Source organism: Pomacea canaliculata, linkage group LG6, assembly GCF_003073045.1.
Source record: "Pomacea canaliculata isolate SZHN2017 linkage group LG6, ASM307304v1, whole genome shotgun sequence".
NCBI classification, from domain to species: Eukaryota; Metazoa; Mollusca; class Gastropoda; order Architaenioglossa; family Ampullariidae; genus Pomacea; species Pomacea canaliculata.
The window spans coordinates 20080173-20101356 of record NC_037595.1 but is presented as its reverse complement, the minus strand read 5'-3'; the positions used below and the strand labels follow the sequence as shown (position 1 = coordinate 20101356).

Below are 21184 nucleotides of genomic sequence, written 5' to 3'. Positions count from 1 at the left end.
GAGAGAAAGGTTCTTCAAAGCCACACAGGTGACCGAACTCTTCTTTCGTCTACTAACATTTCGTACTTGTAATAAATGTCGTTTTTTTCTGTATTTGACACGCCCTCACACAGCGTGGCGCTCACCTTCTGCTGCCTCATCCGTGGACTCGACGTCTTCCAGGTGAGAGTGGAAAAGGTGAAAGGAGCCAGGTGGCTGGATCTGCACCAGGTTCTCACACGAGCGAGAGCGGAAGGCCGAGGTGCTACTGCTCATGCGCAGAAATGACTTTGTGGAGGAGACGATGACGCGATAGCTGCTGACACGCTCTTGCATCATGGCCGCCCCCATCAACGACTTCAGCTCCACCTCATCCTCACCAGTTATCTGCAACATTCACGGCACTTGTAAGCCTTCGTAAAGTTGCAGTCTCATCAAACAGGAAAAAAAGCCGTCAACATCGATGTATTAACCTGTAAATTTATTTTACCTTTCAGATAATAAACACAACTCAAATCCAGAACTTTGATCTTCGATAGGGACGGTCTAAAGTAGTGTGGTCGTACAATCATGTAATCTACGAAACTTGGTCCTTTGCAACTTTTTGATTATTCGCACTGATAGCCTTTTATCTGTATGTTATTTTATTTACATTTGGAAACCTGTGAACCACCAGAACTAATAGTGCATTGTTCTAATTCTTCACAGTGTGCTTGAAGCTGTGGGGTAAAGACTGTGTTCTGTAGAGCATGCTGGGAAAGTTTTTCACATCTTAGGTAGCTAAAAATTGTTAGAAACGACTCTAAAGGACTCAAAACGCCTGCTGCAGAAATGTGGAGTCTGACAATGTCTACAACATAAATCATCAGTAAATAATTTTATATAATTTTAGATAATTCACAAAAGTAATGCGTTATTAGTAAAATCTGCATATAAACTGTATCACTCTGTCAAGTTTTAAAAAGAACGTTTTGCCTCTCTGTTAAAATAATAAACATAATAGCGGCACACAATCTTCTCACTTAAGCAAAACGCAGGTGCCTTGAAAGATGATATTGATGATTATAATTACACCATCTCACGATCAGGTGTGACTAACAATGTCAGCATCCTACACCATGGGACTTGGATTCCTTTCCTATTTTCGAAAGAGATCAAGACACCTGCACTGAGAGCTGTCGGGTAGCTTTGTTTCCTCCTACCCGACCAGACGACCCTGGTAACGAGAGTGGCTTGTCGTGTTGACAATTAGTGTGACCTGGGACTGAACACAATCAGCAGCAGCAGCAGCTGTGTCCTTTTATCATCAACGATCTGACCTGCTCCACCGAGTTATCTTGCGAGTCGTGTGCATCTACCTCGCCAAGTGCGTGGCAACTACTGCTTGGAATAAGTCAGGTCTTTAGTTGGGCTTTCACAAACAAAGGGACAGTCATGTTTATGCAGATGAATATACAAATATATTCACAATTGCAACGTAGATGCATCCTCAAAAAAAAAAGTAATCCAACAGGCATGCGAGAGAGCATACGTACAAGATAACAAAAAGGCAGGCAAGCAGGATGACAAGCACACACACACAAACAACAGGCAATGAGATAGGAAAGCAGACAGACTGACAGATTAGCAGAAAAGGTGAAGATCGGGCACAAAGGAAGGTCAGAAAAAATGTAGACTGGAGGAGGTATGATTACAGTGACTCCCACTTCTGCAGATATCCATTGCACGAGGCATGTAAAGGTGTACACGTCGACTAGTGTCAGTAACCATGCACATGTAAGAAAAACATGTCTGACGCACTTTGATGCTCATTTTTACGCTCACGTGGCAAAAGCAGAAGGAAAAAGAAAACAGCGTTAGAGGAAAAAGAATCCAAAATCCGGTCTGGTATGAAGTCAAGTACGCACAGTCATAGGCGGAGACAGAGTTAAAGTAAGAGGGATGTTGGTAACACGTCCCCGTCATTGACTTCCAAGGCAATTTGCGATAAAATTAAAATCGAAGTAAAGACACATAACTATTCAGTATTGCAGAACTGAACTCCTTACTTCTGAACTCGAGTACATTTGGCAAAGTCATGAGTATTATTTTGAATGCAGTATTATCAATTGACACACTATTATTATTTCGTTATATATATTTTGAATTATATCTCACTTTTAAGAATATCGCCGAAGCGCTTTTAACACAACAGCACAAAAATTACTATGGACTGGTTTCAAATACTTTCACCTCCTTACTGGCGTCAGCGAGGATAAGAACGTTGACACCCCATTTCGAACCTTTGTTGTTGTTGTTGTTGTTGTTGTTGTTTGTTGTTGTTGTTGTTGTTGTTGATGTTGTTATTGTTGACCATCACGTCATGTTCCTTTGAGTACAAGCCAGCTGACGACCAGTGCGAGAAGCCACAATGGCGCCCCAAAGAGAACTAGACCTCTAGCCGAAGTGATGACGTGAGCTGTGTACACGTCGACTTCATATTTTGTCTTCCCGATGGTGCGGTTAACGGAATTGTCTCTTTTTCTACGAACAGGGTAGAAGAATTTCCGCTAGTCAAATCACGCGATAATGTATTACATCCTGCACAACTCAGCCACCAGGAAACTCGACATTGATGATTTTTTTTTCAAAATAGCCAACATTTTTCTGGGAACACACAGATTTCAACCGTCGTTCCAAAGGTCGTTGTTTTTAAAATGATCAATGAATTTTGGATTGGCTAAACATTTCTGGTCTATTGGCAGAAGGAGAAATGTTAAGATTTGGTTGTCATGATAGTTCAGACTCGTACTGATGTTTACTTACACGCTCGTGGTCAAACAAAATTGCTGAAGATGAGGAGAATAGATCAGACAAATCTCGTCACATACTGCGTTCAGCATTATTTATACATAATAAAGGACAATGACATATGAACACGAATAAAATGCTTGGTATTTACTGTATGTGAGAGATGCCAAGTATTTGATCACGTGCTTTTGGCCACCACCCGCTCCAACAGTATGACGTCACAAGTACGCTATTTATGCACGTCATCGTGCGACGAGCAGGTGAAAGGTCAGGAACGTCTCGAATCGTCCGCTCTCTGTCCTTGGTGCTTTCTTGTGAGATAAAGATACCCCGATTGTCAAGTGGAAGAGACTGAATAGATTAAGAGACAACGTGGGGCACGCAGAATGAAAGACGTTTGTAACGTGACATCAACAGCTATGGACCTTAAAGACTCACAATAGCATTAGCGCATCAATACGATGATGTAACCCAGACAATGATGTCTCCTAAGTAATAACAGGGAAGATAATACTGCATACAAGTCAACAATTTAATAATAATAAATTATTATTATTATTATATTGTAGAGTTATTTCCCTGTATAAAAACAACCGCTCTAAGTGCTGTGACAACAAGACTTCAAACAAACCGACAGTTAACCATTAATTAACTAAAAATTAAAACAAAACAGCAAGCAGCAGCAAACAGATGACATTGTAAGAAACATCAACTAAATGCATGGACGAAGATAATTAATATGTAACTGAGCTACAATGTCAAATAAGTAAACATTGAAACAGTAATGAGGCAAAACAATAGGAGATCAAAGAAATAGTGCAGGTAAGGTTATCAGTAGACGTGCAATTAGGCAGGTAAAGTACTAAGCAGACGGACAATAAGCCAGGTAAAGTACATGTACTACAGGTAAAGTACTACAGGTAAAGTACTAAGTACACGAGACAATAGTAAAGGCAAGGATAGGCTGAACTGATGCTGAGTTTAAAAAAAAAATCATAAATTATTTGGGCCAAACATAAGGCTAAGAGGAGAATTTCCTACCGTTATGATAGGTATAGGTAAGTCCATGGCTGGTACTACACGTGCTGCTCACGGAGTACACGGAGGCAGGTCTGGGCGGCCTCCCACCAGCGACCGACCGACAAACCGAGAGCCGCGGTGGCGCAGTGGAATCTCTCTACGGGAGGGTGGCGGCGCTCTCATATTGTGGTCATGTGTATACAAGGTTGAGGAAGGAGGGGTCCCAGGGACAAAGACAGGAATGGAGTGTGACTGCCACCTCTGTGTCCATCTCATGTGCACCTGCCGTGTATGCTGCCCGATGTCATCTGTGGGTACATTGTAACATTGTAATGTTGGAGTGTTAGAATTGGTCGCACAAGGAAATATTTTTGTAAGTGAGAGGCGGTAAAAGTGTGTGTGTGTGTGTTTAGGCATGCATGTTGCTGTACGTGAACGTGTTCGTGTCAAGCAAATTCTTTACGGATGTCATCACTTTGTTTGGTGTGTTTATGTGGGTGGAATGTAGTGAGGGATAGAATGGGATAAAAACATACTGCATGCAAACTCTTTAGGATGCAAGCTTTCTGCACAGCTCGTCTACAGGTGCAATGTCGCTTTAGCCGACCAACAGCGCAACCATCGCAGACGCTGCACGTGCAGAGAAACTACAGCAGCGGCACGTGCACTCCGCCCGTGCACCATCTACTTGTCTACACACAACACTCGATAGATATTCCGAAGAAGAAAAGAAGAAAGGGATAAGGACAAAGTCGACTGAAGAGCATTAGCTGGAGGTCACAAGGGAGGATATGTTCTTGATCAAGCTCCTTATACTCAAGGGAGGGAACGCTGCATGCCACAGTTCTGCGGCAACCTTTCCGAATCCTGCTTACATCTGGAGCCGACATTTGCCTCTGGCTCTTTGTAGAAAGAAGAAAGGTTACAAACCCCAGGAAAACAAAAGTGCCTTGACTGTAGTTGTTTTTTTATTATTATTTTTATTGCGGGGTGTAGCCACTTTTTCTTCACGAAAGAAAAACCGAATCGATGACGTCTCAGACTAAATACGGAGAGGGTTTGCGGAAATGCAAGGAAATAAGAGCAGGTACAGAATGTCAACAAACACAGAAAGAAAAGCCAAGCTGAGCTATAAACAGTTTCGTGCCCCCGCCCTTGCTGCAGCAAGTGAGGAGTTATGTCCCTTTGCCTGATCAGCTCTCTACACTTTTGTTTCTCCGCGGAGATTTATTTTGATCTTAGTTCCTATTATTTCACCGACGTTTTGCACTGATATCCCTCTTCTTATGCTTTACCATTTCCTTGCCTGTGGCATCGACAAAAGATTGTACATATTTACGTTTATTTTTTTTATTTTTGCGATCTCCTATCAATCTCCTATTTTTGCACTTTGAAGAACTGGCCTCCAGGTGTAAATAAACAAATAAAACTCTGCAGAATCTTCGCAAACGTTTTTTCTTACAATAACAGTTGAAATTGTGACCCCGCATCTATCGATGTCGCCGGCAAAGGTAAGACAAGGGCTGTACGTGACAGCTGAGAGACCACCTGCACAGGTAGTTGTCTTTGCAATGTTGTGGACGTACTTTAGACAACAGTTGGTGTTTATGTACTTAGTGACGCAAACATTCCCTGGACCATGCTGAATTCGTGCTGAACTGTAGCGTATCCTCTACCATTCGCGGTCTATCGAGCTCTAATCAATCAGGTCAGTAAAATAAAATCATCCTAGGTGGAATAAGACGACTTACCTTGCATACGCACGACGCGTTACACACACACAACGGTCGACGAGCCCCTGTAGATGACGATGAGGATGAAGAGATTTGTAGGGAAATCAAATCGAAGAGGGACAAGTTCAGAGAAATGTCACAGAGAGTTATAAAGAAGATGGCGGACAAAGACTGTTGTTTTTCCCGCTCACTTGGCCATAGAGAGACTCCTTTTCTTACATATGACGTCTTTTTTCGCTTCAAGTGACGTGGAACAAATGACGCACACAAGACGTCAAACACAAGACACCATTCGTACATGTACAATACCAGAGCGACCAAAACTCATTACTCTAAGGAAAAAAATTGAGTGAAAAAAATATGTGAGAGAAAATAAAACCTCGAAAGAAAACTAGCAGATTGACAAAAAGAAAGGTAAGGTAGCAACATCAGACGGTCACCTCTGCAGCTAACTTGAAAGGAGGCAAAGCTTTTCTAGTTTCTTCAAGACTTTTTCACGAGTTTAAAAATAGAAACACGACATGCTGATTCCATATGAGCTGAGTGGGTTCAGTATACATTCAATGACATGTACACACAGGCAGGTAACAATAACAAGTCGGGGTGGGTGGAAAACTGCTTCCTGATCTGCTCTGTGCTTCTGGCAACAACAACAGGTTTGGGATTCACTTTCCACTAACCCTTTGCGTGCTTCCCACCTTCATCTCTTTTTCTCTCGCTCGCTCGCTCTCTGCGGCCTAAACAAACCACGAGGGCCGTTTTAGATAAAGGGAAACTACTCCTTCTCGCGTCATGGATCGAACAAGGGTTATCTTCCTTTACAGTCATCAGCAACGACAGCGTTAGCTACTTGCCCAAGCTCTACACGGAATGACAGGTGAACTAAGATTTATGTGAACAGGTTAATGAAGACACTTTTACATCGATGGAAGATGTGAACTAAGAACTCAGAACTATTAAACTACTGTATTAAACAAAGGCTCAAAATAAAGCATCACAATGTGAAAATTAAGAACGATGATAACAAAACATATAATTTTATTACCATATATAAAATATTACATAAATATAATGTTATTTCGCTATAGTTGTAATATATACGACACAATGAATATTTCTTTGTCCTTTTTTCTGTCAATCTGCTTATTTTTGTCTTTAAAGCTCTCTGCAATTTTTGTTCAATCTAGTCTATTCAAGTATCAATTATTTATCATTATCAATTATTTATTTTTATAGTAATGCATTTAACCATGGATAGGTACATGCGTGATTGGAATATAAATTTAAATCTGTTTCAGTTTTAGTATTTTATTCCAGGCAATAACACCAACCTATCCAACAACATACACATAAAAGGTATTGTGTAACTCACCACTTGAAAGAATAAACTTTTCTTTTACCACAAACCGCTCAAACTGATTTGCATGGAAAGCTGTTTTTGTTATTCCATTCCGGTGACACATGACCAGTAATATCAAGTCTGTAGCTTCGTATCCAGAGTGTTCTGAGAGTAGATCTACTCCCAGGTCTCAAGAAAAACTCACTGAAAGGTCTCACAACTTCCCGCTAAGTCACTAGAAATGTCCTTTAAATGACAACAAGATGGTTCAGGACCCACATCGCCACATAATCTTTCATATAATCATCAGGCTGAACCAAGAAGCAGACGTAATAAGGAAACCGCCACAGTGTCAGGTCGCTGACAACAGCATTCAGTCGTACCTCTGTGACCTATGACCTTACTAAGGTCAGCAAGTCGGCGAGCAATGGTTGCAAAAGCCTCTGCCATGGAAAACTCGGGACACGTGACTTTTGATCTTTGCTGTAAAACGTGTCTTTTGGCCTAACACGCTAAAAGTACACGAGTTCATGGTTGTAAGAAGGAATTAGCCTCATTTCCTCGCTTGCTCAGCTTGTACATATTGTCCTATCCTCTCGCGACTTTAGTCACCGACCCTTTGGGACTAGCTAGCAACAGTGCCATCAAATAGGCGAACAAAAACAAGCGATTGCTAAGCTATGACTGATAAAAATTATGAAAATAAAAAGTTTATTTTCGTGTTGTTTTTATTCGTAAAACGGGGCAGCAGTCAGTATCCCCTTTCCCAGTGTTTGAAATTTTACATCACTCCCAGGGTCCATCTTACCGCAGATTTAAAGAAACAAGTTCTTCCTCAAAACCACATAGGGTGTTGCTATTGCAAGGTAGCAACATTATTAAGTCAACCATTTTTATCTATGTAAAGACTAAAGAGCATTTTTATCTATGTTTTATAGTGTTAGCTGAGAGAGGAAAGTCATAGAAAAGGTCAAGCAAGCGCACAAAGGTCAGTCACACGACACATTTCCTGCCTCCACCAATATTCTTTGAACCGTCCTGTGAAAATGATTGATTAAGGTGATTTTCAGATTGTAGTATTCGTCTGAGAGTCAGATTACAGACATCCACCAGGTCCTTCCCTGCTGTGGGTACAAATATTTTGAAAGCGCGAGTTTGACAAGCACATGACCCTTTTTTTCTTTTTTTGTTCTTTTAAATTTTGTCCAGGTCATGGCAGGAATATGTCACACAGATTACCCAGCGTTTAGCTAAACGTCCTCCGCAGCGAACTTGAAATGTCTGAGTACGAAACCCGACCACGATCCCTGCCATTAATTAGGCGCCTTCTCACGTGACATGGCCAGGGGAGAGCACGACCGTAATCGTGACCTGCAATTAATTTGTTTACACACCCCTAATTCTAACAGGGCGACACGACATGAAAATAACTTTGTCGTCTGCAGCAGCGTAGGTTACCTGGAGCGCTTATCATCTGAATCTCGATGGGTGAGACAAAAACACTAATTTAAGACTAATTAACAATTGTTCGAACAGGATTTATGATTCCTGTAACCCCGTGATGCCCCATCCCAACCCACCACGTAAATGGGGGAGAAGGTGGGAGGGCGAGGAAGGAAGCACGGGGCAGGTGAATGCGCGGACAGCCCGCTGAGCGGTGTGTACACACGAAAAAGTTCAAAGTAGACTTTGGCGGCCAAACACTCGACTACAGGCGGCGAGAGGAAGCGATGGTTGTTGCTTTTGAGGTTCAAAGCTGGGCCTGGGGCCAGTTGCGCAACACATTTCTAATTTTAAACACTCACACATCTATTTAATCAGTATTGTGTAAACTGCGTACAACACAATTCTAAAACTTTTTTTTTAAGTTGTTTTAAATAAGATAAAACCGTTAAAGCAAATTTCATTCCTGTCGGCATACGACATAGAAGAAATTTTTTTTTTTAAAAAAAAGGTTGCTAGTTTGCTTCTGTAAAATAATTTTAAGTTTTCTAAGCATGTTATGCAACTAGCTCGAATGTTTTGGCGCAAAAGGTCATACTGTCTTGGTCAGTTATAAAAAAAGAAAAATTTGTACAACCCCACTTTGGCATCTTAGCTAGTTTTAATTAAAAGAACTATTGAGTGATGTAAATATCTTTTTATTTTTTTGTTCATTTGCTCCTATTCCAGTTCAAAATTTAGGGAAAGTAGTTAAGTGCTTGAGACTGAATCATCAGTGCGAGCAACCCTAAGTTTGTCTCCACGCACAACGCATCAAGGGAGTTAAATGCGGGCAGAGAGCACAGACACAATCTAGGCACGAGTTATCTGCCTCTGTCAGACGAGTAGAAAAAAGCAGCAATATATTGAACTCTCAGATATCTACCCTGATCATTCCGCAGAGAAAGGAGACGACAGGATTGATGACATTCTCATTTAGAGGAAAAAAAAAAAATTACTGTCTGTGTAACCTAAACTAAGCGAGGCCATCAAAGTCTCTACTATCCGGTCTCCATATTGATATGTTATAGGAAGCTGCAAAAACATACAAATAAATGTTATTTGATCTATTCAATCTGATTTCTTCTACAATATCACGAAGACCTCCACACAAATGTGGTGAAAATAGTTTCCCTGATAGGGGTCTTGATATATTATTGTAGGTTGTAATGATTTCGTCGGGTATAATTAAAGTGAAAACGTCGCTCAAGTCATGTGCTTATTTTCAGCAATAAATTTTTTAAACATTTTTTTTCGAAGCGAAAGTTTTTTCAACCGGTTGCCCGATCTTGCTCAATTAATGCACGGAACCACAGAGTGGAACAAGCTACGCACGCACGATCTCTATCACACAGCCGCACACACTCATATCGAAAAATAAACATGATCCCAGTAGAGTGCTAAAGCACTAGCTGTCACGTGCCCTCACACACACGTGCTGACACGCCCACCCACTAGCAACATAACGATCGACAGCAGAACACATACTAACGATATCATGACGCAGACACTCACCACCAACGTTTGTCCATCGCACAAATCCAGCACCGCGTACACCTCCTTTTCTGATTGACTTTGGGCACGTTTCCATGGAAACGAGAAGCCCAGGCTATGCGACTCCTCTCGGATGGTCTGCGGCACATTTAGCAAGTGTCCTGAAGTCAGATGCGACAAGCTGGAGAGGTGAGACAGGTGGAACAAGTGATCGGGGTCTTCAATGGAACGCGAGCGTTTCCACAGGTGAATTTTGGGGGAGATGACGTCAAACGACCAGCGGCGCCCTCTACGTGGTCCTTTCAGCCTGGGCCCCAGGCCAGGGGGAGAACCGCCGCCCGCGTTCTCACTCATCTTGATGTCCTGCAGCAAATAATAATAATAATAATAATCGTCATCATCGTCATCATCGTCTGTCTGTCATGTCTAAATAGTCAACATCTGCTTTATCAGCATTATTTAATTTCAAACAAATAATTAATTCCTGTCAGATGAGTGATGGAGGAAGTACAAATTAACATATAATAAAAAATTAACATATAATAGTATAATAGTAGTAATAACAAGCTGAAAAAAGGCATGTACAAGTTCATACTGCTTGAAAAGTGCAGTCAGAGTATAAAACTAGAAAATGTCTGCACGTCCTCATTAAAATACAGCCTCACTTCGTTTTCTTGCCAACCACCTTTGTTGTCACACTATGTGGCAGAACGGATTTCCTTGACGATCCCCCTAGTTATAGATCATATAAAAACCAAAGTTTGTCCTCTAACTTTTATTTTTTTTATTTTATTTTTTAGGTCGATGGAAATTGAGGCGTAGAGGTGTAAGTGTTCTGTGTCAGCTTTACGTGAGGAGGTGTCCATCTCTCTCCTCGCTGCCTCACCTTCCCAAGCTCAGTACAGACAGTTACCCATTCTCGACAGCTGGAAGAAAAACGAAAAGCTGGACAGGTGTGATCAATGTCTACGGGTAATAAATTCATGACCATGTTCATTCTAAAACAACAAGAAGAGACCTACGGATTCTGTAATTTCTTCACACTTTTTTCCCAAGAAAGGCAGACGGTGTGAGTAAGGACTGTCTCACCTTGACACCACACCAGCGAGTCTCGAGAAGAGAACGTGAGACACAAGTGTAATCCACGGGACAGGACGAAACACGAGCCTGGAGTAAACGAGTTGCTATCATCGGCTCAATGGACGACATTCTACTGACGATGCCTGTCATCGTTTGTTGATACCAGACAGGACCCTGCCATCAGAACCTTGCGGACATGCACTTTAAGGATGCGCGTGCGATTGGCCGCTTCGCTTGACCGTGAAGGCAATGAATGGCTCCCATGAGTGGTCAGACGGGTTACGGACTTTCTGTGGGGAAAGGGGGCAAGGTCAATAAGAAAGGAAGTGATTTAACAAACTTGACAAATAGTCTTTTTAAAAAGTCGAATTAAACTGAAGAACATTGTAAATACCATTATACTGAATGCAAATACACAGCGCAAATATTACCTGAATTCATGAGGACAGTGCTTTTTTTTGGCAGATTTGCAATTTTTAAGAAGAAGCAGACGGGGCATGGGAAAGGGTGAAAGAGAGAAGAAAAAGCGTGGTATGGTTGAGGGGAGACAGTTTTAAGCAACGCTCGTGCTTGGAGTTGACAGGCCAGTCTCAACTAGTAACGGAGGTTGTCACTGCTCAGTGAAGCATGACTGCCACTATCAAAGGGCAGGTACCTCCTGCTGAGCAGCCCTCCTCGCCTTCATTGTGACCTTTGTGAAAACGAAATGAACCTGTTTCTTGATTTATCTATTGAACCACTTCTGTCTCTAATTATGTACTTTAAATTTTCTGCATACCTAGAAAATGATTACACTACATTGGTCTGTCTCAGATGCATGATTTTTTTACAAAGTTGTTTTTGGCCAAGTGCAAAACTATTGCCAATCTCAAATAAAATGTTATTCATTATACATTACCATTATCACTGTTGTTTTTGTTTTTTTTTCTTTTCGATGAACAATCAATTATTTCCACCTTTTCTCTATATCTCTTTCGTGACAGAATTCGAGCTCTTATAGTTCTTGGTTTATCAAGGAATGATAGTGTGTGTGCACTTTAACAGGGTCATCAGCGGGTCATGCGTTGCTGTCATCCGCTGGGTTCCTGTCACCTAACGGCTTCAAGAATGGTGACCGGTCGGCTTTGTCACCTGTCCAGCGGTCTTCCGGTCTCAGCAGGAGGTGCGACAGTTCAAATTGTTGACGACTCGTAAGCAGATCAGTCGCCTATGGAACGGACCTACCTGTCCTAGGTAAATAAACGGCAATTCATCCTTTGGCGGAGGTAGGTGTCCAGCAAGAAAGCTGGAAGCGAGCCAGGTGAAGGGAGAGTATCGCACCGCGTTTTCTCCCCTTGTGGAATGGCGTGGTGCAAATGATTAAAGAGCGGTATGTTGACAGGAAGTGAGCAGACAACAGTCAGGAAAATTGTCAGAACATACCATTTTCAAGATATAGATATAGTTTGTGCTTGTCATTCGAGCTTGCAAAGAAAGTAAGTGTGTTTGACTCAAGTCTGACTCTTGTATTTTTGTACTTAATGGTGAAAAAAAAGGGGCTGAAAAAAAATCCAGTCTAGCTTCATAGAATTGGGAAATTCTGAGACAGACGTGTAAGTAATATGTCCTTTAAACTGTCTCATTAATCTTGTCCGCCAAGAGACCGCAAACACAGGAAGAGCAAGCTGGAGACACTCTCCTTTGAAGCTAATCAACAACTCCAGATTGATGCCGAGCAAACGAGAAACGAACCCATCAGGGTCAGAGGTCATCTTGAGGAGACAAAACTTAAGTCTCAGCATTTTCTATAATTCTATAGTCGTCTGTCCCCATTACAAGCCAAGTTCATCTTCCATTGCCATTATCTAACCACAAATTCGATCTCCTGACATACCCCTCCCTTCTTAAATAGCAACTTTCAGTGCTCTCCATCACATAGTCTTCCTCACTTCCTCCCTTTGATGATGCGTTGGGCAGTTTTGGTCATCCCTTCCCGTCACAGGATACTCATTCTGAGAGTGATAGCCATTCATTTCCGCTTGTTAATTGTTTGGCTGATGCTGACAAACTACTCAGCGAGTGCGACACGCGCTCAAGCGAGAACTGTTATCCCGCTATCTGCACCGGCTGACCTTTGCCGTGTCTGTCCGCGGCCCCGGAAGAGCTCGACTGCAAGGCCATTAGCAGATGAGGTAAAACCGGAACCTCGTGTTAACGATGACCTTTACCCTCAGGTCATCATTGTCAGACTCAAGATACAAACAAAGGGTAAATTCCGATGAGTGAGAGGCAAGTTGTGTCGCCGCAAATTACAGCTTCTCAGATGAATGTTGCTCCAAAATGCATGATGAACGGAATGTGTTGTTCCAAACCGTATTGGTTGAAAGATACAGAAAATAAAATAAAATAAAATAAAATAAAAATAAATGCAGTCAAAGTTTTGAAAATGATTTTTCCCCAGATTTTAACTATTCCTTTTTTTGTGTGTAGGATTGTAGATAACAGTTTCGCACCAATATTCAATGAAAAGTACACAAAGTTAGTAATTAATGTATTCCTTACAAAGTACACATAGTTGTTAATTAGTGTTCCTAATAAGGCATGTAGTAATTCGCAAAAAAATTTAATGTAGATGAGCAATAGAAACGTTTAAATGATTTTAGGGCATGAGTGAATGGGTGCGTTATGCTTCCATATAAATAAGCAACGAATTGTAAATATTCATTAAACAAAATACATAGAATCGTTTGAGTGCCTCAGAAATCATACTTTCGTACTTGCCAAACGTAGCTGCCGACAGAGGCTGCGTGCGTGCGTGCGTGCATGTGGGTGTGTATGTGTATGTGCGTGTGTGTGTGTGTGTGTGTGTGTGTGTTTTATGTGTATGTCTGTGTGTGTGTGATACATGCGGGACTTAACATACGAACCTCAGTACTTTGCTCTGCAATACACTCGCACACACTGGAACTCACAACCGTCCTCTCTCACCACCCAATTAGTGACGGAAAGTGGACTGTTATGTCGTAACACAATCTCTCATGAGTATACCACCCAGCGAGAAAAGATTGAAAGTATCCTGTTGCCACCCATTTCAGAGCTTTCTCGTCTGTAAACATTCGTGTGCTTAATAGACACTAAAGTGACAGTAATCCTCAGGAATGAGAGAGAGAGAGATAGAGTGGAGGAGAGAGAGAGAGAACCATAACTGAAATTATTTGAGGGGCTAACGGTTCTTACTCAAGGCTTTGCACTTGCATACTACCGAGCTCCAGAGAAAAAAATATCAGATTCAGGTACACAGAACAACGAAAGCTCGTGTTTCAACAGATGCTGAGCATCTTGTACAACATCTCTCTCTTACACATGTGTGTGTGAGCGCTCGTATTGTAATAGGCAGTCTACCAAATACTAAATATATAATAACCGTGTAATATTTTAGAAAGAAGTTGAAAGGTAACCAACAGATCCCTCCACGGTAAAGAAAGCTGGTATCCTCCCTACTCCCCTGCAGTCATTTCCTTATCCCCAGTACAAACAAGGGGAGCAGTAACATCCGGTATTTGATAACAGCGCCTGGAAATACCCTCCCAGGGAGTTTTTTTTTCTTAAATTTTCAAAGCAAAATTGTTTGTAATCACTGTGTTGAATCTTTGCTGCCAGTGGGTGTAGATTGAGAAGGTACCTAAAGGGTGCAATGTTCTAAACATATTTTATTTTCAAGATAAATCTTTGGAATGTTAGTAATGTGTGCTTTTTGACGTTGGTTTATTTTATCTATGGTTTGCTGCTGTTTTCTTGGCACTTAACTATGCCAACTGGCACCACTTTTGGATGGATTCCAGCAAAACTCATAAACTGTCCCTGAGTCGTTTTTCTTTCTTTCCTTTCATTCTTATATTTTTGTTAAAAAGTTCGAGCCTTTCTTTCATTCTTTCTTTGTTTTATTTCGTTCTTCTTTTTTCCTTTCTCACTAATTTCTTAAAATGTTTTTGAATGTTCATTTTGTTGAATTTTTCCTTTTAATATTCTTCGTCTATTTGTTTTTAATAATTGTTCTTATGTTTATATTCTCCTATCCATGTTAAATGTATTTGAAGACACCCTAAAATATATTCAGAAGCAAGGATGGATGTGCAGTCCGGGTATTGCTAATGCTGATCTGGAAACAGGAAATTCATGAGCAGATGCCAGAGAAGCAAAGTAAATATAAACACGACAAGCGAGGGCATGTTGAGGTAACATGGGGTGGAAGCAAGGAGATGCATGTACCCCAGAAGCAGCAAAGTGGGATCAAACACACGCACACCCGTGTTTCTCGTTCAGTCAAGGAGTACAACCCCAGGAGATCGCAAAGTGCCCCCGGAGTTAAAACAACCTCATCCCCACCCTTACACCTGTTGACAGATCCTGCACAGTCAGCTTCCATCACAGACAACACGGGATGCTGCACCTCGGAAAAACCGGGACTCGTTCATCCAAGTTCATATTGGAAAGACTGTTTCGCAACCATGAAATATATCTTTACCATAAGAAAATTTTGTTTCGTGTTTGGATTATCTGGTTATGAAAATTATTTTACCTAGCCGTTACACAAAGAAGCCAATAAGTAAAAAATGAAATAAACATTCAAAGTTTAGAAAGAAAAGCTTAAAAATAAATTAAAAAGCCATGAGTACAGTCACTAAAGGCTGGGTGTAAGTTTTCTCCCATCCTGAAAACTGTAAAACCGACTGAAGTGTCTTTAAAAACAAATATGTTCACCACTTTCTTGTTATAGTTTGTGTTAGGCTTCCTTCTTTATATTCTTCAGCGTTGTAAACATAAAGAACGTACGTGTATATATTTACAGTTAACCTGTACAGTTCTGAGCTTCTTTCTCCAAGTTTATGTGTATGTGTATGTGTTGTTGCTTCTTGTCCACTGTAAATAATAAATCAGTTTCAATGTGAGGTTCAGTCGAGAGCTTTTCATTATGGTTGTGAATAGGTTATTTTGACAAATATCTACATCTCACCTTTTGTTTGCGTTACATCACCTGATTCATGTGTACAACATTTCACGATGAAACAGATTCCATGTTTTCACTAGCACTGAAAGGATAAGACCTCCTCCATCATCACCACGCCATCATCACACGTGGTCTGTGCAACCGTCAACAAACAAAACCTTCAGCAGCTGACTAGTGATGACAGACTCAAATGGAGTGCGCGCGTCCGTAAGGAGAGAGAGAGAGAGGTTATAGAATAAAATGACTGCGATGCTGTTTAAATCATCTTTCATCACGTGATCAAAAGGATACTGAAGGTCACTCTTCAGCAAACACACGTACACGAGACAAGGGTGATGTGTGGTTCATAGGAAGCTAACTGCGTGTCAGCACATGAAGCCTGAGAAAAATGCTTTCATAAGGCCTACCTACCTACATTAAGAGCAACAGAAGTCACGTGCCGACAGGTGGATAGCAACAGACGCAGAGGAAATGGGGTACCACCCTGCCCGTCCTCCCACCCCTTCCCCATCCACACGTAGATCATTCTTCAAGCGCCAGAGCCGTCAACAAACAATTCATGTCTTAGAACCAGGTCCTCGTGAATTTAGTTTTTATTCTTCCTTTGTTTTCTTCTGTTCTTTTTTTTTGAGGAAAACAAAAGGAAAAATAGTTTTCTAACCAACCAAAAGGTGTGAAACTAAAACTCAACAAGGCTTGAATACCCATCTCTCATCAAAACATTATTTGCATCCGCAAGTTAATCTTCAAAGATTACGAGTTGGAACAGCTGGAAGGTGTGTCTAGCTTAGCTGCAGGTGGTGTAACTTCATTCATACATCCTTTGACTAGTAGCAGCTGACGGGTTGTGATTGTGTCCGGCAGTATCGGTCGTCTGGGGGACGTGTATAGACACAACGGTGACACGATCCCCCATGGTCTGTCATGACAAGGCTAGACATTAACCTGTCACGAGTGGTGGAGAACAAGTCTTGCATGCAATGAGTTGTCCTCTTATTCCTGCTTCTCAGGCAGTGTTGTCCACCTATGTGTCCTCCAAGACTATTTTAGACATCTTGTCGTGCGGGGTCAAAGGCCGAACAACACCAGGTTGCGTCACTTTACCGTTGCCACAAGAGGTTGTTGCTGTTCTGTGCAAAGTCTTTGTCTTGTATTTCATTTAGAATATTTGTAGAACTTGGTCTTGAATTCAAGTAGAATCCGAGTCTTGCATCCATAAGCCAGACTGGAGACTATGATGGACTTGCATAGTCTTTAATTTGCAGTAAACCCGATGGTGCTTATGGTTTACCTGATGGTTACCAAATGTTGTCCATCCTGGCCATTGTTGTTGACACATCCTGCCTTCCAGCTGCCATCTTTGGAAAGTGTGGTTTCCACCGCGATTGTATCCTCGGTCCTGTCGACCTCAGGCTGTGTGGTAAACAAATATCCTTGTATTATTCGTAAATCTGTGTAGTTTGGTATGTGTACGTGTTCTCAGACTACGTAGAATATTCGAGGCTGAATGAGGTGTCATTTGTCATTAGTGCCTTTAGAAAGCTGATACTGTCACGCCCAGTCTCACTCTGCATGCTCCATTTGAGGCGTGAGTGGCGCGAGGCAGTGACCCGGGTCACGGGGTCATCTCTTGCTTTCTGCCACCAGATACTCCCCTGCTCTTGACACGCTCAGACAGGAAACACATCAACTACCATTCCTTTTCATTAACTTTGAGCCAAAATGATGGATTTAAGTGGCAAGCGCCCAGACTTTGAAAACTTCGCTGATCTTACAAACGAGTGAATGAAAGAAGAAAGAGTTCAATAAAAATCTGTTGTCAATTTGTTATGTCCGCATAAAAAAATTTATTTTTCACCGACAGGTAGACAATATGAATTATATTGCCCAACCTGAACTTCCGCATAGTGTGTTTAGAAAGGGAGAGTGGTATGGTCTGTGTGACTACAGATAAACATTTACCCCCAGGGTAGGTGCCCCCCACCTTTTACACACGTCCTTTCCCCAGACGGTGGTTCGTGACATGCAGCGTTGCCTACCCATGATGTCTACCCGTTCAGGCTTGACTACTTACAGCTTTCAAACTTTCATGTTTACGTTTGCATGCACATTCCCACACCTGCTTTACCCCAAAGCTGCCCCCTAGTAAATGAATTCATTCTAATCCAGTCCAACCGGACTTGTCTCCTGACACAGAACATCACATTCACACCGAAATGAGGCGTGTGTAATGACACAAAAATATTCATTTTCGCAAACAAAAGGCCTTCAAACTAATTGAAGTAAACCTGCCGTGGAAGTGACAATGTATTCCGACTTCTCCCTCGCAAGTTAAAGATTATCTCACTAAAGCACTCGGAAACCTTCGTAATTGGAGGCGCAGGAATTTTAACCATTTATTAGTAACAGCTGTCACTGGTTCTTATTTGTGTGAGGAACCACTCCTTTGTTTTTCCCGAAGACTATTAATATTAATTATACTCAGGTTACCAAAAGATACCAAAATACCGCGATAAGTAACGGGATACCACATCCTTCTCTGCTCGAGTGCTGAATTGGTTTAAACATTTCGCGACCCGTCACACGACACACACTAGGGCTGATCCCCCGCAGTCAAGGTGAGGGACCTCAAACCTACACCTGAACTCAACAAAAACTGAAAGCAGGCCAACAGACTATTTTTCTTTCAATGTGTGTGTTTGAGAGAGAGAGAGAGGGGTAGCGGATGAATGACCAGCTAATACTGTACCCGAGGAGAGACGGAGGTAGTGAAATAGTGACAGGATTGTTGAAGGGTAGGAGGGTATGATCTCAAAAGGTGGCCCAAGCCAGACTGTGAGTAGTGGCCACATGGAAATTAAATAAGGAAAGGAAAAACAAGTTTGTTTACTTGTCAGAAAGGACTTTGTGCCGAACAGTTTAAATACTTCGTACTACACAGATCGTAACAAGCAAACAGTCATGATAATCCATCCGAGCTAAGCTGCATTTGATAAACAATATGTCCAGAGAAAAGAGTTATGACTTATCCTAAAATAGTTATTCTCGTACCTTCGGTTCTCCTTCCTTATCTGCATGTTTATGTAAACAAACAGCCACACTATATCCCCAGGCAGACAAATAAACAGATAGACACGAAGGAAGGGAATAATTTTAAACCGGAAAAAACCAGGAAGAGGGAAGTACAAACGATAAAGAATGAACCAGGATATACCCGAAAAACAGAATGATTACTTACAATTAGAATTAATCGAATGTGTCTACAACCCATTGAAAGACATGTATTGATACGAATATGTCTACAATCCATTGAGAGATGTATAAGAAGGTGTGAATGGTTAGTGGAAGAACCGTTCGCTTAATAAAAGCTAGTAAGTGACTGGTATTCAAATGTCTTTTATAATAAATCAATTCACTGTAAATCAATCAATCGATAGATCGATCAATCTCTCAATCGTACAAAATGTATCTTTCTCATTACCTATGGACACGTGTAGTTATTTTTCTTACAATTCTTCAAACAAGTTTAGAATCCGAGACAAGTCCCGCAGTTCCTTGAGAGACAGAACACAAGCACGAGACACGAATGTTCAGAGGAATACTCACATGACTGCTGTGAACACTCACAAGCCAGGTGTCTAGTCAACCACTACACCCACCTGTTGCTACACTGCGGCACGACGTTCACCTCAGCGTCGTACTCCACCGTCGCCGCCGCCGTCAGGTTCACAGGTTGTTGTCGCAGCGCGCGCTGTGCATGCGCCGCGGTCTTCAATATATCCTCCGCACTCCCTCCCTGATCGTGCGACTCTACCTGAGCCCCTTTTACGCAGTGTTTACAGGCCTCGGCAAGGTGTACCCAGTGCGCAGGTCTTGCATCAACCGCCGAACCTCTGCTTACTAAATATCCCCCTACCCTTCTCCCCCTCACTGAGGTCGTTACAGGTGTGCTTGGATCTCACGACAGACAAATTTATTCGGGGGTTTACACGATCTCCATTCCAAGCCACACTTTGACGGTTGTAAAGGATCCAGTTAAGCGGGTAGTCTGGGAAATTTTACAGTTGTCGGTGTGGTATTAACACTAACATGTCAACGACGTTTATTAAACAAAATCAGATGTTTGTAAACAAGCTGCTGACTGTGGAATAGTAACGGGTGTGATCTACGACACGTAGGTGGTAATATGCTATGTGGGGTGGATTGTGGGTAAAGGGGTCGGGGATGAAAAGCGTGTGGTGTGGAACGGGTGAGGTTAAATATTGACAGCGATTTGCTGTATGAGCGGCACCCCGCCATCCTGTGTTCTGTACTGTGCCGCCAGGTGGAGCCACGAGCTGAGTGAGAAATATGAGTTTTTCCCTTTAATGCAATAATACGGGTCACAGTTTCTCAGTCCTCAGTACATCCGTTCTATATCTCCCCTTTCTCAACCCTACAAAACATATCAAAGATAATGCACACCCATTCCCCATTCCCCCATTCCCGTACGCACACACGCACGCACACACGCACACAGAAGACGTACAATACACGAGGGTCGTGACGGTCTTCCCATGAAAATACTTTTTTAAAAACTTTTCTCCTAGGGTATTTTAATTGCTGTAAAAAATATTTTACACGTCCTGGTGCTTATAACTTTCTAAAAATAAGAGAACACCCATTAAACATAAAATAAAATAAATAAAATGATCCCCGTCAAATCGTTATAGCTGACTGCATTAAAGCGCCACTCATAAATGCAGGATATATATATATGAGAGATATATATGATAAGAACAAATGGGTTCTTGAAAGACTCGAGCAGACTACGTCACAGATGAATGTGTTATACATACTAACTTCACAATCATATTGTATATCATGTATATTGTATATTTGATAAAGTTAGAAACTGTTGTTAGTAACCCGTGGCGGCATGTACTTTGAGAAGAACCGTTGTGTAAGAAATAGCAATCATGAATCGAAAAACGGGAGGAAAAAAGAAACAAAATCAAAAATGAAGGTAAAGACCACGTATGATGTTTTGTTTCTAACTTTGTCTTTCAATTTTTAAACATTTGTATGTATATATATTTTGAATGAGTTGTTCTATGTAAGTTCTCAAGTGTTTACCTGTTCACAGGTTAGTTTGATGACTGTAAACATTGGCACATACCTTCCACGTTTGGACGAAAATTACGTGATAAATATTGAAAACAACAAATCATAGATATGATAAATATTGAAAAACCTACTTTCCTAGTGTGAAATCTGCCTGTAGACGGGTGTTCAGTACAA

The 21184-nt window shown here is 41.5% G+C and overlaps 1 protein-coding gene across 6 annotated transcripts in view; it reads right to left on the bottom strand.

The window, feature by feature from the left end:
• Positions 1 to 21184, bottom strand: part of LOC112565740 (rho guanine nucleotide exchange factor 10-like) — a 95968-nt gene that overhangs the window by 67704 nt on the left and 7080 nt on the right. The window contains exons 1-3 of one of the 6 annotated variants that reach the window (XM_025241430.1): positions 19564 to 19690; positions 9859 to 10200; positions 126 to 366 (exon numbers count right to left, since the gene is read on the bottom strand). In XM_025241430.1, the coding sequence (XP_025097215.1) occupies positions 126 to 366; positions 9859 to 10191 (574 nt within the window). In that variant the 5' untranslated portion in view covers positions 10192 to 10200; positions 19564 to 19690. Of the gene's footprint in view, positions 1 to 125; positions 367 to 3810; positions 3873 to 6202; positions 6242 to 9858; positions 10201 to 19510; positions 19691 to 21184 lie in introns of those variants that run through there. The other 5 variants (XM_025241429.1, XM_025241431.1, XM_025241435.1 and 2 more) reach the window with 5 other exon arrangements.